Source organism: Pipra filicauda, unplaced genomic scaffold (assembly GCF_003945595.2).
Source record: "Pipra filicauda isolate LSUMZ 115617 unplaced genomic scaffold, ASM394559v2 scaffold729_size357988_pilon, whole genome shotgun sequence".
NCBI classification, from domain to species: Eukaryota; Metazoa; Chordata; class Aves; order Passeriformes; family Pipridae; genus Pipra; species Pipra filicauda.
Window position 1 is genome coordinate 4770 of NW_024104897.1, and position 21868 is coordinate 26637.

Genomic DNA, 21868 nt, shown 5'->3' on the forward strand with positions numbered 1-21868 from the left:
AATGCCTCCCCTCCGACCGCCGAAAATGGAAACGGGGCTTGGGAAATCCTCGGTCACGCCACCGACACCTTCCTCACGGAGATGCTCTCGCCACCAGGATGTTCTCAGCTCCCAAGGAGCGCCTTTCCTGGAGGGATTCCCGGGACACGGGGATTGCCGGGACAGGGGGATTCCCGGGTGGGCTCTGGTGAGGATGCTTTGTGGCTTGTGATGGTGTTTCCCCATCAGAAGGTACAATAAACACCTTGAGGGCATCGTGGAGCTGGATTTCATGGGTTTTGTGGGTCTCTTCCAGCTCAGGATATTCAGGATCATCTGCAGGAGCAGCTGGGAACGAGCTCAACCCGAGCAGGATTGATGTGGGTTATTGAGATTGTTATTGAGAAGTAACTTTTAAAAGCAGCTTTTCCATGGTGGGAGCCTCTTTCTGTTCCACGGGAGATGCCTCTTGACCCTCCAGCGTGCCCAAACAGCCCCTTCCCTCCATTTTCCAGGAGGTATTCCCAGACCAAGGCTTTTGGGAGCATTGTGATCCCTTGGGATGGTGGGGCCGAACCCAGGAGCGGAGCACGAGGCTCCAAAGGGACCCAGATGAGCTCTAAATGCTTCCTCCAAAAATCTTTCCAACATGGAGCAGAAGGGAAAAACGGATGAAAGGAACATAATCCAACCTGGGCACATCCCAGAGCAGCATCCCTTTTCCCAGGGAAATCCTTGGGAGACGCTACAAGGGAAAGACAACCCAGAAATCTCCTTAAAACTGAAGGATTTTAAGGGTCTGGGTGTTTGCTTGTTTGTTTGTTTGTTTTAAGTGATGGGAAAAATAGATGAAGGAAATCAAAACCAACCTGGACACATCCCAGAACAGCATCTCTTTTACTAAGGGAACCCTTAGGACATGGAAAAAAGGGAAGGTTAACCCAGAAAGCTCCTTAAAACTGAAGGATTTTAAGGGTCTGGATGTTTGGTTTTTGCTTTTTTTTTTTTTAAGTGATGGGAAAAATATAGATGAAGGAAATCAAATCCAACCTGGGCACGTCCCAGAACAGCATCTCTTTTACCAAGGAAGATGCTCCAAAGGAAGGACAACCTTAAAACTGTAGGATTTTAAGAGCCCGGATGGGGTTTTTTTTTGGGAGCACAAGGCACAGCTTTGGACGAGGAATGAGGGTGGAAGGTGAGGGAGAATTCCATGAAGTCGCCGTTAGTCCGACCTCCAGCAGAAACAAACGGATTTATTTGTGATCCCAAACATGGACCAGGCTCCACGTGCCTGTCAGGAGGGAATTAGTCACCGGAGCATGACTCGGGAAAGGGTTGTGTACACAGGGCACGTTGCTCCCGCATGGAGCATCCACAGCAGCGGGGAACAGCTGGAGAGAGGAGCAGCAAGAAGGGATTTTTCCCCCCCAGGCCGGTTGGGAACTGGCCAAGAAAATCCCACCCTGCGGCAGAGGTTGGTGGAGAACGTCCCTGTGTATCCCCTGGAAGGCTGGATCCAGGTGGGACCACCCGGCAGTGGGGAAAGGGAAGCGCGGTGGGAAGTCACGGTGAGGAGCCCTTGGAATGGGGGAACGGGCAGGCAGAGCGTCGTCCCTGCGATGGGAAGCTCGTGCTGGGAATTCTTGGCTGTGCTGGGAGGCTTTTCATCCCCAGGAGCCCATCCCAGGGCGGGAGAGGCAGCGAATCCTGCTCTGGGACATGTGTGGGACACGTGCTGGGGCATGTCCTGGACCTGCTCTGGGACCTGTCCTGGCACCTGCCCTGGTAACTGTCCTGGGATTTGCTCTGGGACATGTCCTGGGACCTGCTTGAGATCTGTCTTGGGATTTGCTCTGGGACCTGCTTGGGACCTGTCCTGGGATTTGCCCTGGGACATATCCTGGCATGTACCCTGAGACCTGCCCTGGGATTTGCTCTGGGACGTGTCCTGGCTTACACCCTGAGACCTGCCCTGAGACCTGCTTGGGATCTGCCCTGGGATTTGCTCTGGGATTTGTGCTGGGATCTGTCCCGGGACCTGCTTGGGACCTGTCCTAGGACATGTCTTGGGATCTGCCCTGGAATTTGCTCTGGGACCTGTCCTGGGATTTGCTCTGGGACATGTCCTGGCTTACACCCTGAGACCTGCTTGGGATCTGCCCTGGGATTTGCTCTGGAAGGTCCTGGGACCTGCTCTGGGACCTGTCCTGGGATTTGCTCTGGGACCTGCTTGGGATCTGCCCTGGGATTTGTGCTGGGACCTGTCCCGGGACCTGCTTGGGACCTGTCCTAGGACATGTCTTGGGACCTGCTCTGGGATTTGCTCTGGGACCTGCTCGGGATTTGCCCTTGGATTTGCCCTTGGACATGCCCTGGGACCTGCCTGCACATGCCCCACCGGAGGCAGCGAGGGCTGCTGGGAGCAGGCAGGAAATTCCAGCCATTCCCCTGCCCCAGATCTGAGGCCGTGGAAGCTCCGGGGAGCGGCGGCTGCGGGAGAGGGTGGGCTCTCCTCGGGCACCTTTGCCTGAGCTCAGCTTTGATTTGCGAGCTGGGAAACCACGGGGAGGGAGCAGCCTGCCAGATGGACGCTGCCCAAAATTCCCACCTCGTTTAGGAAGGGTTTGGAAGGCTGGAAGAGAGGGGGAGCAGAGTAGGATGTTAAAGGAAAGCATTCAGATCTACGAGGGGCCAGTCCACCGAAGGCACCTCCTCCGTGAATCTCTGGATCTCCACCAAGGAATCCCAGTGGGATGCTCCACGATGAGCCTCCTCAGCACCGGCAAAGCCTTGGATCTGTCCCTCCAGGGAGCTGTTTGCAAAATGACCTCATGGACACATGACATGCCCGAAACGTGACATGCCCGAAACATGACATCACCCCCGGGAGCATCGTGCAGGAAACGTTTATCACCTTATAAAGGGAATTAAAAGGGGAGTGATGTCATCAGGGGTTGGCTCAGGGAGCTCCAGTCCTGGCTCACCTGGGAGGGAGATCCCAAATTCCCAGTGCCCAGCACGTGCTGGGTGTGGGTGGGGGAATAAAAGCTCTGTCTCCCAGAAAAGGCTGGAGAACCTGGCAAGATCACCGTGGCAGCTCAGGAGAAAACCCCCAACATTCCCACAAAAAAGACAGAGGAAAAGCAGAGATTCCTGAAGATCTGGGGTGTTTTCCTTTCTGATCCCCCCCTCCGGGCACAAACCAGCACCTTTTCCTGCCATCTCTGCAACATCAGGAGAGTCAGGACCAGGAGAAGCCCCCAGGACCACGCTGGAGCTGTGGAGGGGTTGGACCGTCCCCAAGTCCTGGATTAACCTGGATCTGTGGAGGGGTTGCACCCTCTGGCTGCCCTGGATCAACCAGGAGCCATCCAGGACCCTGGTTCCAGGATCCAGGATCCAGCCCCACATCCCAGATCAGGCTGGATCTGTGGAGGAGTTGCACTCTCCACCTGTCCTGGATCGACCAGGAGCCATCCAGGATCCTGCTTCCAGGATCCAGCCCCACATCCCAGATCAGGCTGGATCCGTGGAGGAGTTGCACCTCTGGCTGTCCTGGATCAAGCTGGAGCCATCCAGGTGTTGCACCCTCTCCCCATCCTGGATCAACCTGGATCTGTGAAGGTGTTGCACCCTCTGGCTGCCCCGGATCAACCAGGAGCCATCCAGGATCCTGCTTCCAGGATCCAGCCCCACATCCCAGATCAGGCTGGATCCGTGGAGGGGTTGCACCTCTGGCTGTCCTGGATCAAGCTGGAGCCATCCAGGTGTTGCACCTTCCCCCTGTCCCGGATCAAGGTGGAGCTGTCCAGGTGTTTTACCTTCCCCATGTCCTGGGCCAACCTGGATCCGTGCAGGGGGTCACCCCCCTCCCAAGCCCCCGCTGTCCCACTCTGGGGTGACACCAAGCACAACGTGCCTGTATGGCAGCACCATCTGGTGGCACCAGCCCTCCCAGCCACCCCAGTTTGCTCCCAGTCAGGCCCCAGTGGCAGCAGGACCAGGGAGAGAACCCTTAAAAAAGCCAGCAAAGCACTTCCATCCCCGTGGAGGGGTTTAAAGGACGCATGGACGTGGTTTAGGGTCGGACAGGGGGAAGGGGTTTGTAACCTCGAAAAACAACCGGGGTTAAAAAACACACGGTGGAGTCAGAGTTAAACTCTTTATTTCCTTTGAAACACGGGTTTAAATCCTCAGTTACAAAGTCCAGTCTGGCAGTACAAGCTGAGAGCACACTGCTGGTCCCTCACCACACAGCCCTTCGTGACACACGGGGGGGTTTTGGGGTTTACAAGGCACTGCAAGAACACACGGAGAGAACGGGAGCCCCGACGGGGTTGGAATTGTTGCTCCAGGAGTCCTGACAAGCACGAGGCGGGGAGAACACCTGAGGTACACCCAGACAGACACCGTGGGTTTCACAACTGGGGGACAAACACCTCGCTCAGAGGAGACACAGGAAAAAAAAAAAACAACCCCTCAGGAATTGGGCCGACCCCGAGCCAAAAGTGAGGAGGGACCCTTGGTCAGGTCCCTGGGGGTGTGTCAGCAAACCTGGAGAGCTCCATCTCCGAAGGGCATCCTCAGGAACCGCGGGGATTCCCACCAATCCAGCAGCTTTCCCACCCACCTCGGGGGATTTAATCCATCCCAAGCACAGGACAAGGCACTCCCTGATCATCGAAAAGTAAACATTTTGTGATTTAAGAAGCTGGTGCAATAGAAAAACCTGAAGGTTTTGTATTTAAGGATTTAAGTACCACAGAGTTCTGTTTTAAGGGCAGTGATTTTCGTTTCCCATCTTTAATTCCTGTCCCTGGGGAGGCATTTCCTTCTCTGCTTTTGTCTCAAAATAAAGACTGAGCAGAAGCAGGTCTCAGGTTCCAATTAATACCTCGAAGAATTAACGACATCCTCAGCTTTGGAGCTTTGGCAGAATATCACTTTCAGCACATAAGACACTCATCAGACAGGAATACAAGCTTTTTGTATTTTTTTTTTTAAGAAAAAGTGCACTTTATACTGCGAAAAATTAGGGATTCTGGTGCAAAAATAACAAATCCATCTACATCAAGACGAGTATTTATGGTATCAACAACGGAGGGGGGGGGTTTTATCCAAGTCAATAAAGTTATAAAGAGCCTTTGCAACTCTGAAATTCCTATCGTTAAAATAAAATTAAAATCATTAAAATATTATTGGATGAAGTATTAAAGGGAAGGAGATAAAAGGGAGGAAGTTACTTTGGGAAAAGGGTCTGTACAAATTAATCCTGATGGTTTTGTCTGCGGTGGAGGGGGGGGGGGGGAGAAATCTGAAAATCTGAATTAAGAAAAGCCCCACACCGAGTGCTTTTTATGTCTAAACATCCTGATTTTCAGGCAGCTTTCAGACAGCACCACTCCCTCCTGCAGCAGCTGTGTCTGAGAACCTGCTGGAGCCAGAAATCCAGGAGAAATTCAAAAAGATTCCCGAGTCACAACCAATTAAACCAGGAAATCACCACGGCCAGAGCGTCGCTGCTGCAGCTTTGGCAGTGGGGAGTCACAGAGTTCCTCATTTTCAGGGTTTTCCCATTTTTTTTTTTTTGGTTTGAAGAAGCTCCTCCTCCTCCTGCAATTCCTTTTCTCCATCTCACACACATACACACAAAAAAAATATTAAAAAATAAAAAAAAATCCACCCACGAGGGCAACGGGTCAGAGAATTCCAGGATGGTTTGGGTTGGAAGGGACCTCAAAGATCACCCAGTTCCAACTCAAGATTATTTGAGAAACTTCAGTGGATTTTAAACTTTTTTTTTAGGCTTTTCCCTACCAAAACCAACAACACACTGGGAGCCTGTGCTGTCTGTGCAGACCTGGAAGCTCCTGGGTTTTTATTCCAGAATAAAACCCTGGAATAATCCCCTTGGGTTAAATATTGCCTGTTTGAGAGGTTGGATGCTACATCTACACCTGATTGCAGGTGGGTTGGGACACAAAGTCCCCTTTTTCCACCTGATTTTCCACAGCACAAACCCTACAGAGATGATAATTCCAATCTTAGCTCGGAGCTCTGGTTCAAGGAATCTTTTCCTGCTGTGGGAATCCCCCAACGCCTTCGGGCTGAGCTTTCCAACCAAACCACCACCTCCACCGGCCTCCAAGGAAGCATTTATCCCAAAAATTCCCTCCTTTTCGGGGTGAGAGCAGAGCTTTTGTGAAGTCTGAAACTCTGAACACCCCCAGCCAGGTCTCTCCCTCCTGGAAGGACTCTGGAAGCTCAGCAGTTCTTGGCTGCTCATGTCACGACCCCACCCGACACCTCGAACCCTCTTCCCGACCTTTTCCATCCTTTTCCCACCTTCTCCCACGTCTGGGAGGAAACAACCAGGCTGGGGAATACTCCAGATGAGGTGAACTGCTGCCAGGGTTTGAGGTTCTCTCCAAAAAGGATCACAAACAGCTTCTGCAGCAGGTAAAACAAAAAACCCTCCGACCACATCCAGGATCGCTCAGGTCGGGAGGGATCCATAAGGATCAGAGTTCCACGTGAATCCTCAAGGAAAAGAACCTTCCAAGCTCACAATTCCCTTTCCCCCCCGTGGTTATAAAGCAGATCCCCACGTTTAATTCACCTCCTGACAGCAGCACCACCAAACTAAGATGTTCAGGAGCACCTGGAGTTCCTCAAAATCCTCGGCAGCGTTTAAACGACCGGAACGATCCAACTGTCACCCCAAACCTCCCCAGCACCTTGGTCCCAGATAAATGACATCAGACCCCCATCCAGTGGAACCTCCCTAAATTCTCTCTTCCACACCAAATATCCTCAGCCCTCGTTTCTCCGTATCCCCAATTTTGCAGTCGCACGATCCCAAAATTTCACCGGCTCTCCCATTTTCCAAGTCACAGGCACAGGGGGTGAATTCCCCCTGTGCTGAATTCCCTACCCTTTCACTCACTGGCAGGAAGTTTTTTTTTTGGGGCTTGGCAACATGTCTCCCAGTCAGTGCAAATCAGCAAATCCTATTTATTGAGGAGCTGGAAGAGGGAGCGAATATAGGATTACACAAACTGAAGCTCTGCATCAGTTTGGACACCCTATTCCCAAAGAAAAATATATGCACCCAGAGGAAAAGCTTGGTGAATGCAACAAAAAAAGCTTTGAGACCCCCCACCCTTCCCCCCCCCCCAAAAATAATAGTATTTAATTTAGGTCAGATGAAATAAAATTAGTTTAATGCCATTTTTGCCCCAAGTTTTCGCTACAGGAAATTTCTCTATGACCACGACACCCTTTACAAACACAACCTCAGGACTAATTCTCAAAAAATCCCCCTACAAAAAAAGAGTATAAAATAAATTATGTTTCCTAAAGGAACTGATCTCGTGGAGCTTCACAAGAGCAGAGCTCGGAGCGAACTGTTTCCAAAAAAAAAAAAAAAAATGGGATTTTTAACGCTGACACATCCAAGGCCAAGCACTGTGGTCCTCAGACAGCAGCAGGCACGGAAACTGGCTCCGGATTTTCCCCTGGAATAGCAGAGAGCCCCCCAAACCAGGAATATTTATAGGTGTTGAACAGGATGTGTGGGAAGCTCTTCCCACGGAACTGCTGCTGTCTGTGCTCCCTGCCGGCGGATTTGGAGCCACCAGCGGGATCTCCGAGGCTCCAAAGGGTGTGGGAACACCCAGGAGACATGGATAGACCCAGGAGACATGGACAGACAGGGAAGACCTCACCTGGATCCCACTGATCCCCCACAGAGCCCACCCAGCTCAGCTCCAACCAGCCCTTCCCGCTCCAACTCCACGCTTGGAATTCTGTTGTCGCCTCACCAATCTGTTGATCCTCCCCTCCCATTTTATCCCCAGCTACAGGGAAAATTAAATAGTTTAACTGGGAATTACTCCATCACCAAAGCTCCTGGAATACGTGGATACTCCTCTTTCCCAAGTTTAGCAGCTAAGAAACACCCAGGAGGAAAACCTCCCACCAAGAATGGGATAAACCTACGGGATAAGTAGCTCAACTAATCACCAAAAAAAAAAATAAAAATAAAATGCATCAAACCACGAAGATTTCAACAAAATATTAAATAGAATAAATTACTAATCAGAAAAGTCTGACAAGTGCTACCTCGGATTTGAAGGGGAAGAATATTTCCATTGGAAGGAGAATTCCTTTGATTGAGCCTGGAGAGGGAAAACAGAGGGAATTTCCCTGGGTCTACCCAAAACTCTTCATCCACAGGTGCCCCCTTGAGAGTTCTTGCAGCTGGAAAAGTCTTTGTCCTCTCTCTCGAGGGTTACAAGGAGTGGTTTTGTCCTTTGCCATCCTATTTTTTCCTGGCAAACAGCAAGTCCAGGGCAGCTCTCACTGAGAGATACTATAACAGAGCCAGTCAGCGTTGGAAAAACTAAAATAAGGGGGTCTTAAAACGTTTCAAAAAGTTGATTTATATATATATATATATATTTGTAAAAGTATTAATCAAATCACAGACTTCTTTCATTTAAAAGGCTCCTCGAGGAGCTCGACTGGTCCTCAACCACCAATTTGGAGTCTGTTCCTGCTGCAACATCTTCTGGTTTTTGTTGGAATCTCGTGATTTGGCAGCAAAATCTCCACACACGTGACCAGCAGGCACCACCCACTTTTCAAGCCCTGCTCGGATTCTGCATGTGCCCTTCCCCAAAAGAGAATTCCTGGGAAAGTCCACACAAGCAGCAGCACTTCGGAGCCTCCCACTGGGAGAGGGGGAAAAGAGCCTGGAATCCTCACCCAAAGCAAAATTCCTTGTTTCCAAACCACTGCCTGGGCTTTCCAGGCGGTGGGAAGAGGTTGGAGATTTGGGATTGGATTTGGCAGGACGTGTTTTAATCTGCATTTTGACGCCTCCTCTAAACCAGAGGCGGGATTTGGGTTAAACATCACTGGAATGAGGGGGGGAAAGATTTGGAACTAAGGAAGTTATAAATTACTCAACCTCTGCCTTAAAACCAAACAGGGAGCACCAAGAGGCCGGGATGAAGATGTCCCGTGGGGAAAGTGGCCTTTAGCAAAGCTCTTTAACCACTGATGGTTCATTTTGGACACTCACGAGGTGTTCGGTGCAGGAGGTCCACTTGAGGTTGACTTGAGGGAGGAAGGTGGCCAAGAGGGAGCCAGGAAAAAAAAAAGAAGAAGATATTTGGGAATATTTGGCGAGAGTTTGGCCCCCAAAAAAACCCAAATCCTGCTCCAGGCAAAAGGAACCCAAATACAGCCCTTCTACCTGCAGCTACACTTAACCAGCACATCACAGAGATGTTTGGAGGGTGTGGGGTGAGGAGTCAGTGCCTAAAATAATTCCCCATTTCAGCAAAGCAATTGGAGACTCCTCATCCCCCACCAAACTCTTCTCCAAGGCAGTCCCACGCCATTCCAACTCTTTCCAGGTGTACTTTTACCTTCTAATTTGGGTCAAAGAGAGAGGGAGGGGGGGGAAAAGAAACCCCAAAACTGACTGAAAGCAAACCTTTCAACTCAGAGACAAGCCAGCAGAGGGCTGAGTTATCCATTCCCTGCACCCGAAGGCCAAGTCCAGGTGAGGAACTTCCCGTATCCGTGCCGGATTCCGTCCCCTGGCTGACAGGGAAGCTCCCAGCACACACACACACACTTCAGTCACTCAGGAACGAGGTGTCTTGAAAGAAGAGAGTTTGAATCCTTTGTTGCCAAGGCTGAAACTCACAGGTTGGACAAAAAAAAAAAAAACATAAAGTCCATTTCTAGAAGAGGAATTTTCCTTTTTTTTGTTGTTTTTTTTTTGTGTTGGTTGGTTGTTTTTTTTTTTTTTTTTTTTTTTGGAATCTCCAATTCTGGGTCCGGAACGTCTCAGCCTCGGGTTTTGTTTGGGTTTTTTTTTTGTTGTTGTGTTTTTGTTTTTTTTTTCCCCCCAGTACTTCAGCAACAGGGGAAAATTTCGGAAGTGCAATACCAGGATGGCCTCCCTGCCCACGCTCAGTGTTCGTGCTGACAGTTGATTTTGTCCTCGGAGTGCTCCAAGAGATCCAGCATTTCCTCTATGATGGCCTGGAGGGCCCGGCCCAGCTGTTCCGCGGAATAAGGTTTTCCCAGCGGAGGAACGTGGACAAACGCCGACCTCCCACGGCTCTGGTACAAGGAGGTGTAGTAAGTGAAGTCACAGAGGTACCTGAAACACAAAAAGAGGGATTATTTACCCCCAAAAAAATCACACAAAATACAGGCCAGGACGAGCCGTTTGTGGATCAGCACAACAGCGGGATTTAGTGGGATAAAGTGGAATACGAGCCTGGAATTGTGAGTCTGGGATTGTTCTAATTAAATCTAAGACAAAAAAAATCCCATGAAGAACTGCTTTTTTATATCCCTGATGGTTGGGTGACCACTGAAAAATAGGGGGTGTTGCCAACCCCGTGAGAAGTGAGGTGTGGGAGACCTCGAAAGCTGTGTGGATGTGGCACTTGGGGACACGTGGTGGCCTTGGCAGAGCTGGGGGAATGGTTGGAACTGATGATCTTTGAGGGCTTTTCCAACCTTGTGATTCCATGACAAGTGTAGGAACTGTAGGGGCCTCAAGAGCTGAGCACGAAGGGAACACACGGGACATGTTCACGTGAGGTGGTGGCTGCCCCATCCCTGGAAGTGTCCAAGGTCAGCTTGGATGGGGCTTGGAGCAACCTGGGATAGTGGAAGGTGTCCCTGCCCATGGCAGGGGGTTGGGACTGGATGGGCTTTAAGGTCCCTTCCAACCCAAACCACTCTGGGATTCTCTGATTCCATGAACGTGGTGATATGATGGTGTTAAGATGTGACCAAATTTCCAGGGCCTAAGGGGCCTCCAGGAGAGCTGGAGAGGGATTTTGGACAAGGGATGGAGGGACAGGACAAGGGGGAATGGCTTCCCACTGCCAGAGGGGATACTGGGAAGGAATTCCTCCCTGGGAGGGTGGGGAGGGACTGGGATGGATTTCCCAGAGCAGCTGTGGCTGCCCCAGCCCTGGGAGTGCCCGAGGCCAGGTTGGAGCAACCTGGGCTAGTGGAAGGCGTCCCTGCCCATGGCAGGGGGTGGGACTGGATGAGATTAAGACCCTCCTTCCAACCCAACCCATTCCAGGCTTCCATGACTCCACACACTGTCCCCATGGATCGCTGGCATCCCGTACCTGCCGGCGTCCTTGGAGATGGTGACGGCCACGTCCAGCCCCAGCGCCGAGACCCTCTTGCAAACTGTGTCCATGTCAATGATGGAGTCAATGCACTCTGGCCCGCCCTCCACGCAGCACTGGGAGCCCGGGCAGAACCGACAGTTGTCCAACCCTTTGTAACCCACGTTGTGGCCACACTTCTCCAGGGTGACGGTCGTGGCCATGCCCGACACTCCCACGTGAACCACCAGCTGCAAGGGAAAAGAAACGAGCTGGATCAACCCCAAATTGGTGGGAAACCGACGGCCTGATCCTTGTGGGAGCCTTCCAAACTCCGGATATCCGTGATCCCTGCCCAGGGCACCGGATGTGGCACTCAGAGCTCTTCTGTGGGTGACAAGGTGGTGACTGGTCGTAGGCTGGACTCTGTGATCCCAGAAGGCTTTTCCATCCCAGATGGCAGGGATAGATGGGATACTGGGAGAAATCCTTCCCTGGGAGGGTGGTGAGGCCCTGGTACAGGGTGCCCAGAGAAGCTGTGGCCACCCCATCCCTGGAAGTGTCCAAGGCCAGGTCGGATCAAAGGAGCAACCTGGGATAGTGGGAGGTGTCCCTGCCCCTGGCAGAGGGTGGGACTGGATGACACTTAAGGCCCTTCCAACCCAAACCATCCTGTGATTCCACGATTCTATTCCCAGTTCATGCTGGAGCTGTTACAGGAGTTCTTCCAGGAGCACTGGGCACTTTATCAGGGGTTCACTACTGCACAATTCTTGTTTCACCCCCTCCTGACCCAAATTGGGATTTAATCAGGGTAAAAACCAGCCCTGGCACGTTCACAGCTGCTGGAGGAGCCCAGGTGGCACAGACTAACCACGGGCTGTCTAGACAGCCCTTTGCAGTGGCCTCTTCACACCGACTGCTCCCAGGAATTGGAGCACTCTGAGCTGTAAAACCCTCCAAATTCACATGTTCTCACGACAAAAGATGAAAAGATCCACCCAGGGACCACCAGTCTGAGAGAAGACATTAAAATTGGGACTTCACATGATGCTCACTGTAGGTTTCAACCCTTTGCTGGGTGGTTTTCCTGCCTTTACTCACTCACTTGGGGGCTGTGCTTCTTCCACAAGGCAGGAATGAGTCGTTGCACTGTCTGGTATTCAACAGGGACCTCGTAGACGTGCAGATCCACGTCATCCCGCAGCCCCAGCTTCTCCAGCTCCTAAAGACACCAGGAAAGCAACAAAACCCAAGGTGGTCAGACAGGAGATGAGCACAGGATTTACTTCTGGAAGGTTTAATGGCAGAGACCGCCGTCAGTTTACACCGGGTTGTATAAACTTGTAAACAGCACCTGGAGGGAGTTTACAGCTAAAACTGTGAAAAGAACCCCAAACCATAATGGGAACAACAAAGGCATCTCTCCACCTGTGTTAACAGTTCCACCCACAGGACCGTTTGTTGGGCTCTGATGTGTGTGAACAAAGACATCAACATTTAACTGACAATAGTTATCAGCAACACCCACACTCCAAGGAAAGGTTGGCTCTGTTATTTATAGAGGGAGAGAGTCATAATCCCTGCTTTTCTTTTTTTTTTTTCCCAAGGAGTGACTCCGTGGAGAAGGCAGAACTGGAAGGATCAGATCCATCATCCGTGCTGGCCTGGAGAGTAAATTCACATTTGCAGATAAAGAGCTCTCAGGGCTGGGTGACAGCACTGGTGACTCAACTCACACAGTGAATTATTTCTCCCTCTGTGACATGAAAACAGCCCAAATATCCTGGCAATCAACGGAGCCAATTTCCTTTAAACCCTTTAAAACACAAAGTGTCAGTTCGATACCTTGCAAGGACTTTAAAACCAGAGAGAAGGGTGGTTTCTTTGCCCCCAGCATTCCTGACTGGAAAGCACTGTTTGATCCCAACACTGGGAGCTCCCCTTGGTTCTGGATGCTTCTCCCAGACACTCCAGTCCCACCAGCAAAGCTCCAGCTGGACGTTTTTTTCATCTGGTACCGCAGAACTGAACCTTTCAGAGCCACCAACCCCAAATTTCCAAGAACTCAAGGACAAACCCACACGGCCTGAGGTGTGAGGGGAAAAATGCTCACAAACTAAATCATCAGCTGAGCCCAAAATTTAGGAGCCAGGCTACACCAGGAGGCACTTTTCCAGCAGGATCTTAAACATCCCTGCCCATGTGAGCGGGTTGGAACTGGATGAGCTTTAAGGTCCCTTCCAAGCCAGACCATTCCATGATTCCATGATTCTCCAGGTGCCTCCTCCTCCCTGAGGGCAGAAGGAGCCATGTGCTCTCACACCTCACCTCCAGGCCTGTGTCTCACCAACCCCTGCAGTTGTTCTCAGGGTTCTGAGGCAGAAACAGCAACAGAAGAGCCACCAAACCATCAAAGGGCGCCTCAAAATATTCCTGAATGCCCAAGTCACCTCTAATTCAGGTTCAGGTTTGCTGATCAAGAGCCACGAGCTGCTCTTTGAAGCAATTCCCGGGCTTTTATTTTTCCTGCTTGCAAACTTCAGGCCAAAGGAGTGCAGATCAGCTGTTTTCACTTCAAACCTTGTGTTTCCTCCCGAGGTTAAAAATTAAAAATTAAAGACAGTCGAAAGGATTTGAGGTTTTGGCCTCCCCCAAAGGTGGGAAGGGGTGGGGGGGGGAGCCTGGAAATTGGATTTTAGATTTCTAATGTGGCTCAAACTGCCACACCATCCTACCCCTCCTCTACATAAACACGAGCAGTGCCTTAGTATCATTTTTCTGTGTTATCAGCACGAGTGGGTTTTTTTACAGAGGGGAAAAAAACCCCACCTTTCACACTTGTAGGGACAAAACCACGGTGGTGTAACAAGATTTAAGATTAAGTAAAACACCCAGAAAGGCAAGAGTGAGACTTTTCACAGGCCAGCAGATAGGAGCAACAATGATAAATCACTGGCTCTGGCTCTGAGGGCAAGGCTGATATTAAAGCCTTGCTGTATTGATTAGTGTCTGGCACACTCAGACATTCATTACCAGAGATGGATGGAAGTGATGGTTCATCACAGCTCCTTTACAACAAATCTGCCTTCAAACCCTTCCCTGGTTTGTGAGGGGAGTGTTTGTAAAAGGAGGAGTTCACAAATGAGAGCGTTCAAACCCCAGTCAGGAGAATAAACCCTCTTTAGGGGCGTTAATTGCTCAGGATTCATCACCACCTCTCTTAACAACAAGTGATGCTCCTGAAGGCTCAGGAGCCAAACAGCTCCTAAGGATGAATCTGGGGGTGGAAAGTTTTTACTGGCTGAAAAAGAAAACAGCATGGACAGGAGGAAGAGGCACCAGCACCTCCCTCCAGACAGTTAAACCTTAACTTTACCAACCCACAGCTCGGTTTTAACCAAACCCAGCGCTCGATAATGAAGATATTTGTAGTCCCCCCTCCTTCCTTCACCCCCCCCAACAACTTCTTTCCCCCCCCCAGCCCTGTCTACCTGACAAATACAGCAAACCCAACATGTGTGACCGATTCCCTGACCCCTCCACAATGCTGCTCTTTGTGAGCCTCTAATATCCTTATCAGGTCTGTCTAGACACCCTGACAGCAATTGTCCTTCCTGATGTCAAAACCCACTCTGACCTCTCCTCCTCCTCCTCCTCCTCCTCCTCCAGAAGCTCCTCGGAGGGGGGGGATGAAGGCAGCAGCCCAGGAGCTTCACATCCCACAGGGCACACCTGTGTCTACACCTAAAGTCACACCAGGGAGGGCAGAAAACTCATTTCTTCTCCAAGGTCCCTCCCAAGCAAAAAAACTGCAGCTGTAAAAACAATAATAATAATAATAATACTAGTAATAATAATAATAATAATAATAATAATAATAATAATAATAAATCTTCGGATGAAATACTAAAAATATGAAAACACTCAACAGCAAACCCACGTTAACACAGGAGGATTTTTGCTGGAAGCCTTAAAATAAAGTTATTCTTCCCGCTGGGTTTACGGGGAAATCTCTCCCCCGTGTGTGAAAAACCTAAACAGGGACGAAAACCTTCAAACGTTTCACTTCAGGATTTTATTAGATTGCTGCTGCCACTATTTAAGGTGGCCATGTGTAAAAAATCAGCCTTCAAAGCCAAACAGCTACACCAGAAACTCGCTGCAGTTCCAGGGAAAAGACACCCCGTGTCCGTGTTCTCCGTAAGAATCCAAATAAAACCAAAAACACCAACGGAGAGGGGAGAGGAAAAAAAAGCAGCAAATTTTACCCTCAGGATGCAGGAGAAATAAAAGCTGCAATAAACCAGAACCAGCCGAAGGCCTCAAGGCTAGGAAGGAGGATTTTTCCAAAGATTGTTTAATTGATTTTTTCCTTCTATTAAAATGCAGATCACACCGTCTGGGATTCGGGAACTCAGACACGCCTTTGTGTCCACCCCGCTCCGTGAAGTCCCCCGTCTGAAACAAGCACAATGCCCACCTCGCCCGGGCTCAAAGACATGCTGTTCCTTTTTTGTCTGGGCCTCTGGGGGCTGAGACAGGGGAAGGGAAGGCAAATCCTCCCCGCTGCCTCCTCCGAGCCGGGCTTCGCAGGCAGAGATGAGACTCGGGGGCTCCGATGGCAACAACGCCGAGTTTTCCCCTCTCAAAATACCCCCAACTCAGTTTTCTCCTCTCAAAATACCCCCAACTCAGTTTTCTCCTCTCAAAATACCCCCAACTCTGTTTTCTCCTCTCAAAATACCCCCAACTCTGAGTTTTCTCCTCTCAAAACACCCCCAATTCCAAATATCTTCCTCTCAAAATACCCCCAACTCTGAGTTTTCTCCTCTCCAAACACCCCCAACTCTGAGTTTTCTCCTCTAAAAACACCCCCAATTCCAAATATCTTCCTCTCAAAACACCCCCAACCCCAAGTTTTTTCCTCTCCAAACACCCCCAACTCTGAGCTTTCTCTCTCAAAATACCCCCAACTGAGTTTTCTCCTCTCAAAACACCCCCAATTCCAAATATCTTCCTCTCAAAATACCCCCAACTCCGAGTTTTCTCCTCTAAAAACACCCCCAACTCTGAGCTTTTTCCTCTCAAAATACCCCAGTTCCAAGTTTTCTCCTCTCAAAACACCCCCAACTCCATGTTTTCTCTGTTCAAAACACTCCCAACTCTGAGTTTTCTCCTCTCCAAACATCCCCAACTCCGAGTTTCCTCCTCTAAAAACACCCCCAACTCTGAGCTTTTTCCTCTCAAAACACCCCAGTTCCAAGTTTTCTCCTCTCAAAACACTCCCAATTCTGAGTTTTCTCCGCTCAAAACACCCCCAACTGTTTCCTCCTCTCAAAATACCCCCAATTCCAAGTTTTTTCCTCTCCAAACACCCCTAACTCCAAGTTTTCTCTGCTCAAAACACTCCCAACTCCAAGTTTTCTCCTCTCCAAACACCCTCAACTCTTGAGTTTTTTCCTCAAAGCACTCCCAACTCCGAGTTTTCCCCTCTCAAAACACCCCCACCTCTGAATTTCCTCCTCTCCAAACACCCCCAACTCTATTTCCTCCTCTCAAAACACCCCCAACTCCAAGTTTTCTCCTCTCAGAACATCCCCAACTCTGTTTCCTCCTCTCAAAATACCCCCAACTCTGAGTTTCCTCCTCTCCAAACACCCCCAACTCTGTTCTCTCCTCTCCAAACACCCCCAACACTGAGTTTTATACTTTTCAAAGCCAACAAGCCCCCTAAAAATGGATTTTTAAAGGCAGGTGGTGTCTCCATCCAGCAGCCACTGGTGCCCTGAAGGAACAAAGTGCTGTTTCTCTTCAGGTTTGTTTTTGGAAGCAACATCACAACACCCACCACTCCTCCTGCTCCAGAAACACCCTTTTGTCTGTCTCCTCTAAAATAAAAGTAGCTATTTACAACAGCTGCCACTACACAAGCAAGAACAAGCCAAATCAATGCTCCTCACTCCTGAATTTTAATAATATCCTGCATTTTTTTCCCCATCCACAGCCTGCATATTCCCCCAAACCAACCCTAACTCAAATATATTCATTCCCCAAAAAAAAAAAGGCTCTTGGAGGCAAAGGTTTTGTCTTCTCCTACCAGCCAACACATTAGACAGCTGGACATTAGTTGGCTGGAATTGATTAGAGTTTGTGATTTAATTTAAAAGCATTCGAAAGCAGATATTAATCTCAGAGCTCTGAAGGGGAGAGAGACACACTGGGGAGAAAAATAGATTTAATTCCCCTGGGCAACTGTACTAAAAGGTACCCTGGAATTCCCAGCAGCTTTGGCACAAACCACGGCCAGAAGTGACAAAGAAGTGGGATAATGTGGCAGCACCGTCTCCCTCACTGAGTGTTTTTACAGCAAGAAACCTTAATTCCACTGGAAAGAGCTTAATTCCTCCTTCTTGCCTCATTTGTGAGGCCTCAGTGTCACACAGCTGAACTCCCAGCACAGGGTGGGATATTTGGGGGTGGGAGTTGGACTCCATGATCCCTGTGGATCCAGCTCAGGATATCCCAGGATTCTGGGCAGATCCACAGTTACAAGAGGGATAAATCCGATTTATTTGAGCAGGTGGGACCTGCTCCAGCAGCTCCTGTCCCCAGAGAGGTCCAACTCCATCAGAGAGGGGTGATCCAAGGGGAGAAAGGAGGGAGCAGTGGCTGCTTTGCCTTGGAATTACCTTCCTCACACTCAGCTCCACAAAACCACCAGCTGAAAGTCTCCTCAGGGATGAGGCCTGGTTTAAAGGTGAACCAGCTCACCCAGCTTCAAGTCAGAGCTGAGAGAAAAAAACATCCAAACATTCTTCTGGCCTCGGTTGGTTTGTTTATTTTGAATTCTCCAGGGCAGAGGAAGATTCCAGGCTCCCTGCCCCATTTAACAGGGTTCAAAGCTGGGAATTCCTTCCTTGCCTCAGCTAAATTAACTCAATCTCATTAAACTCTACTGGTCAAGGGATTGTCCCCTGAGCAGTGAATCAAACATTATCCAGCTGACCATCTGGATATCTGCACTGAGCTGCTCTCAGTTAGACTGGGAAGAAGTTGGAAGTTATAAAGAGCCGAAAACCCAAATTTGCAGGGATTTGCTCTCTGTTTTACACGTGCTGAGAGGGAAGTTGAGGTGTTACCTGCACTGCAATCCAGCTGGCGTTCACAGCGTGCTCTCCAAAGGGCCCAAACCCTGCAAGAGAACAAAAAAAACCCACCCTGGTGAAGTTCATTCTCACAGCTTTGACTCCACTTCGAGTTGCAAGTGCTTTCCCAGTTTAGATATCCTGAAAAAAACCCACCCAACCACTTTTACCACCCAATCCTTATTTCTTTACATCCAAGCACCAAACGAGACACCTGCATTGAAATATTTCAACTGCAACCTTGTACAGGGAAGGAAACCAAGAATTTGCCCCACAAGAACCTTTTTTTTTTCCCCCCAACAGACATTTGGGAAGAAGATTTTTTTTTTTTTTCCCCTTTCCTGCCCAGGTTAGAAAAACTTGTTACCAAAGAGAACTTTTTTAACAAAGAGAACTTGTTATCAGCAGAGGACTTGATGTCAGGGAATTAAATCACGATTGGATTTTTCTGTTCTTGATTGCTTTGACCCACAGCAGATGCCTCCACCAGCCTTTCTCAAATGTTTCTTCTCTGCTCAAGTCCTCTCCAAGATCTTCATTAGCACTTAATTACTAAGGAAATTATTAAGGAAATAATCAGGGCTGTTCACAACCCACCTACCCCGAGCAGCAAAGGTTACCATGGCATTATCAAAAATACCTCCTCACCACCTCTTAAATTCCTAATGGATAACTTTGGAGTTAACTGGTGATCCATAACATCTTCTCCTGAGCAAGCACACAAAGGTTGAGCAATTTATCTGGGCGTAATGTCGATACACTTTAATTTACAATGTCAGCACTGCCCTCCGAGCTTAATGCAATTAGGAGGCATAAATTCTGCCCAGCTCCTGAAAGGATTCGAGAGGGACCACAAATATTAAGTGACACCTTAATGGAAATGCCGTGTTTGCCATCAGCAGCCAGGCTGGGGTGATGCTGCACACGAGGAATTCACACACGGCCTTGGCTCGTCCACGCCCGTGGATCAAACCCCAACGTTGGTACCTCCCCAAAACAAATATTCCCACAGAATCAAAGTGGTGGTGTGTTTTCCCGTTCAGCAAAACCCCAAGGCTGTAACACAATCTGTGACTGCAGCACGGGGGAGAGGGCGAATTAATGCCTTTTCAGCTGTTTCTGCGAGTCCTGCACAACTCCCTGAAAACAAACACCGCAGCCCGCTGGGTTTAATTCCTGAATAAAGCGCAATAATCTTATAAAATAAATAAAATACGTATTTTAGCAAGCCAGCCACCCAAAGGCTGAAATTCTACAGGTGTTCAGGCACACAATGTGATCCCCTTGCCTCGAATCCAAAGGGGAAAAAGTGGCACAAGCACAAGGGGGGGTATCACTGCTGTGACTCATCCCCTGCCCGGATCCCTGGAGTTATCCCTTATCCTGGGATAAGGAACTTTGTGGGCACATCCACCCCAGGGCCCTCCAAGGCTCATTAGCAGTAAACCAGCTGCAGGGATCGTGACGGGATTATCTCCTTAACGAGTTCTAAAAAAGAAATTGTGCACAAATAACACTCATCCTCGGGAACCGATGGGGGAACACGACACCATCCCCGCTTTTAAAGGGAATTTAACGTGACATCGATGACATTATCAAAGAGGGGCAGAGCTGACGAGGCAACCGCTGTGTTTTGTAACCAGACTTCCCTTGAAAACGATGGGGGGGGGGGAAAAAAAAAGCCCGGAGAAGCCTTGAGAGCAGCAGAACATTCCCTGACACACGTTTTCTGTTTAGTCACCACCGCCCCGCGCTGGATTTGGGGCTGGGAAAGGCAGGATTCGCCACCTGCTCCTCCTCTCTCTCCGCGACTCTTCCCTGCAAAGACACTTTTTGGCCTCCGGTTTCAGCCGCCCCAGCCGAGCCCCCGCCATTCAAACGGCCTCAACTTCGGCTGCTGGGGGGGGAGAACCTGAATAGTTTCAGGCGAGTTCCCCATTTGTCACAGAACGGCCTCACCCACAAATCACCCCGAGCGGCCTTTGTACCCCGGGGAAGAGCCTGACAGCGCCGGGGCCCCTCGTTCCCTGGCTTATTCTTCCCTCGGGGGCTTCTGCCGTGCTGAGGGGGGCGATTTGGGGAGCAGCTTCCACCCCTCGGGGGCTGGGGCTGGGGTGGTCAGCCAGCAAATCCCATCCCCTGCGCCCCTAAATTGTTTTTTTCCTGCTCCTTGGCAGGCTCGGCTCCCGTCTTTCCACAACCAGCAAAACCGCTGGAGGGGGTTCAGGGATGGAAAAGGGGGATCCAGGTCCCCGCTGCCTGGGCACAAGTGTTAGGAAAGCTGCTGCAAAGCCCCTCAGCACGGGATCCCCCCAGCTCCTGACACCCCTCACACGCAGCAGTGCGGCCCCCAAACCCCCCCAGACCCTGCCCTCCACCCCCAGGGCTCCTGTTTATCACCCCACACAGGGCAGAGCCCCCCCAAACAGCCCCCCAGGGACAGCTTCCCCCTCTCCATCCCCACCTCAGTCACATCCCGATGGGACAGCAGCCCCCCAGCTCCTGGTCACACACTCCCTTTCCCTCACCCCGGGGAAGGGGTCCCCCACCTACCTCCCCCCCAGCCCCCTTTACATCAGGGAAGGGGTCCTCAAACCTACTCTCCCCACCAAGCCCCACTAGTCTCAGGGAAAGGGTCCCCAAAACTACCCTCCCCTCAAACCCCCTCCTCACCTGCCTCCTCCACTTCCCCTCCAAGGGTTGGGTCCCTCACCTGCGCCCCTCACCTTAGGGAAGGGGTCCCCAAAACAACCCTCCACTCCAAGCCCCCCTCACCTCGGGGAAGGGGTCTCTGACCTGCTGCTCTGAGCTCCCCACTCCTCTCGGGCGGGGGACCCCCACCTATCCCCCCAAGCCCGTCTCACCTCGGGGAAGGGGTCCCCAAAACTACCCTCCACTCCAAGCCCCCCTCACCTCGGGGAAGGGGTCCCCAAAACTACCCTCCACTCCAAGCCCCCCTCGCCTCGGGGAAGGGGTCCCCATAACTACCCTCCACTCCAAGCCCCTCTCACCTCGGGGAAGGGGTCCCTCACCTGCCCCCCTGAGCTCCTTCTTCCCTCGGGGAAGGGGTCCCCCATCTCGTCTCCCCCCCCTCCTCCCGGAGCCGCCCCGTACCCGTCACCACCACCGCCCGCCGCGGCTTCTCCATCGCGGCTCCGTCCCGTCCGTCCCGTCCCGTCCCGTCCCGCCGCCGCCGCCCCGCACTGAGCGCGGCCCCGCCCCGCCGCGCCCGCCCCGCCCCGCAGCGCCCGGGCCCGCCGCTTCCGCCGCCGCGGCGGAAGTCCCGCAGCGGGACGGCCCTGGGAGCCCTTCCCCGCTCACCGTTCGCTCACCGTAGCCCGAGGCGGGGGACGGTTGGGTCACCGTAACCCCAGACGGGCCCGCGGGCGGGGGGGGCGGTTGGTTGAACAAAACGTTCATCCCGAGCCCCACGGGGGTTCCCCGCGCGGCCGTGCGGGAGCGCGAACCGCGCGGTACCGGAGGGGCCCGTCCCGTCCCTCCCGCCCGGGCCCGGGCCCGTCCCGGGCGGCGCCGCCGCGAAGGCGCGGCCGGACCCGGGCGGCGCGGCCGGGGCCGAGT

General features: G+C 51.2%; 1 protein-coding gene across 3 annotated transcripts; it reads right to left on the reverse strand.

Moving 5' to 3' along the window:
- Positions 1-9893: 9893 nt before the first annotated feature.
- Positions 9894-21828, reverse strand: PGPEP1 (pyroglutamyl-peptidase I). 3 transcript variants are annotated; one of them, XM_027738214.2, is made up of 5 exons: positions 21622-21828; positions 18284-18336; positions 12250-12366; positions 11160-11392; positions 9894-10165 (listed from the first exon to the last, which is right to left on the reverse strand). In XM_027738214.2, exons 1-5 carry the CDS (start codon positions 21707-21709, stop codon positions 9973-9975), a joined length of 684 nt encoding a protein of 227 aa, XP_027594015.2. In that variant the 5' UTR covers positions 21710-21828; the 3' UTR covers positions 9894-9972. The 3 variants fall into 3 exon arrangements, with proteins under 3 accessions (XP_027594015.2, XP_027594016.1, XP_027594018.1); XM_027738215.2 differs by lacking the exon at positions 21622-21828 and adding an exon at positions 21404-21487; XM_027738217.2 differs by lacking the exons at positions 18284-18336; positions 21622-21828 and having other exon boundaries at positions 12246-12328.
- Positions 21829-21868: the final 40 nt, after the last annotated feature.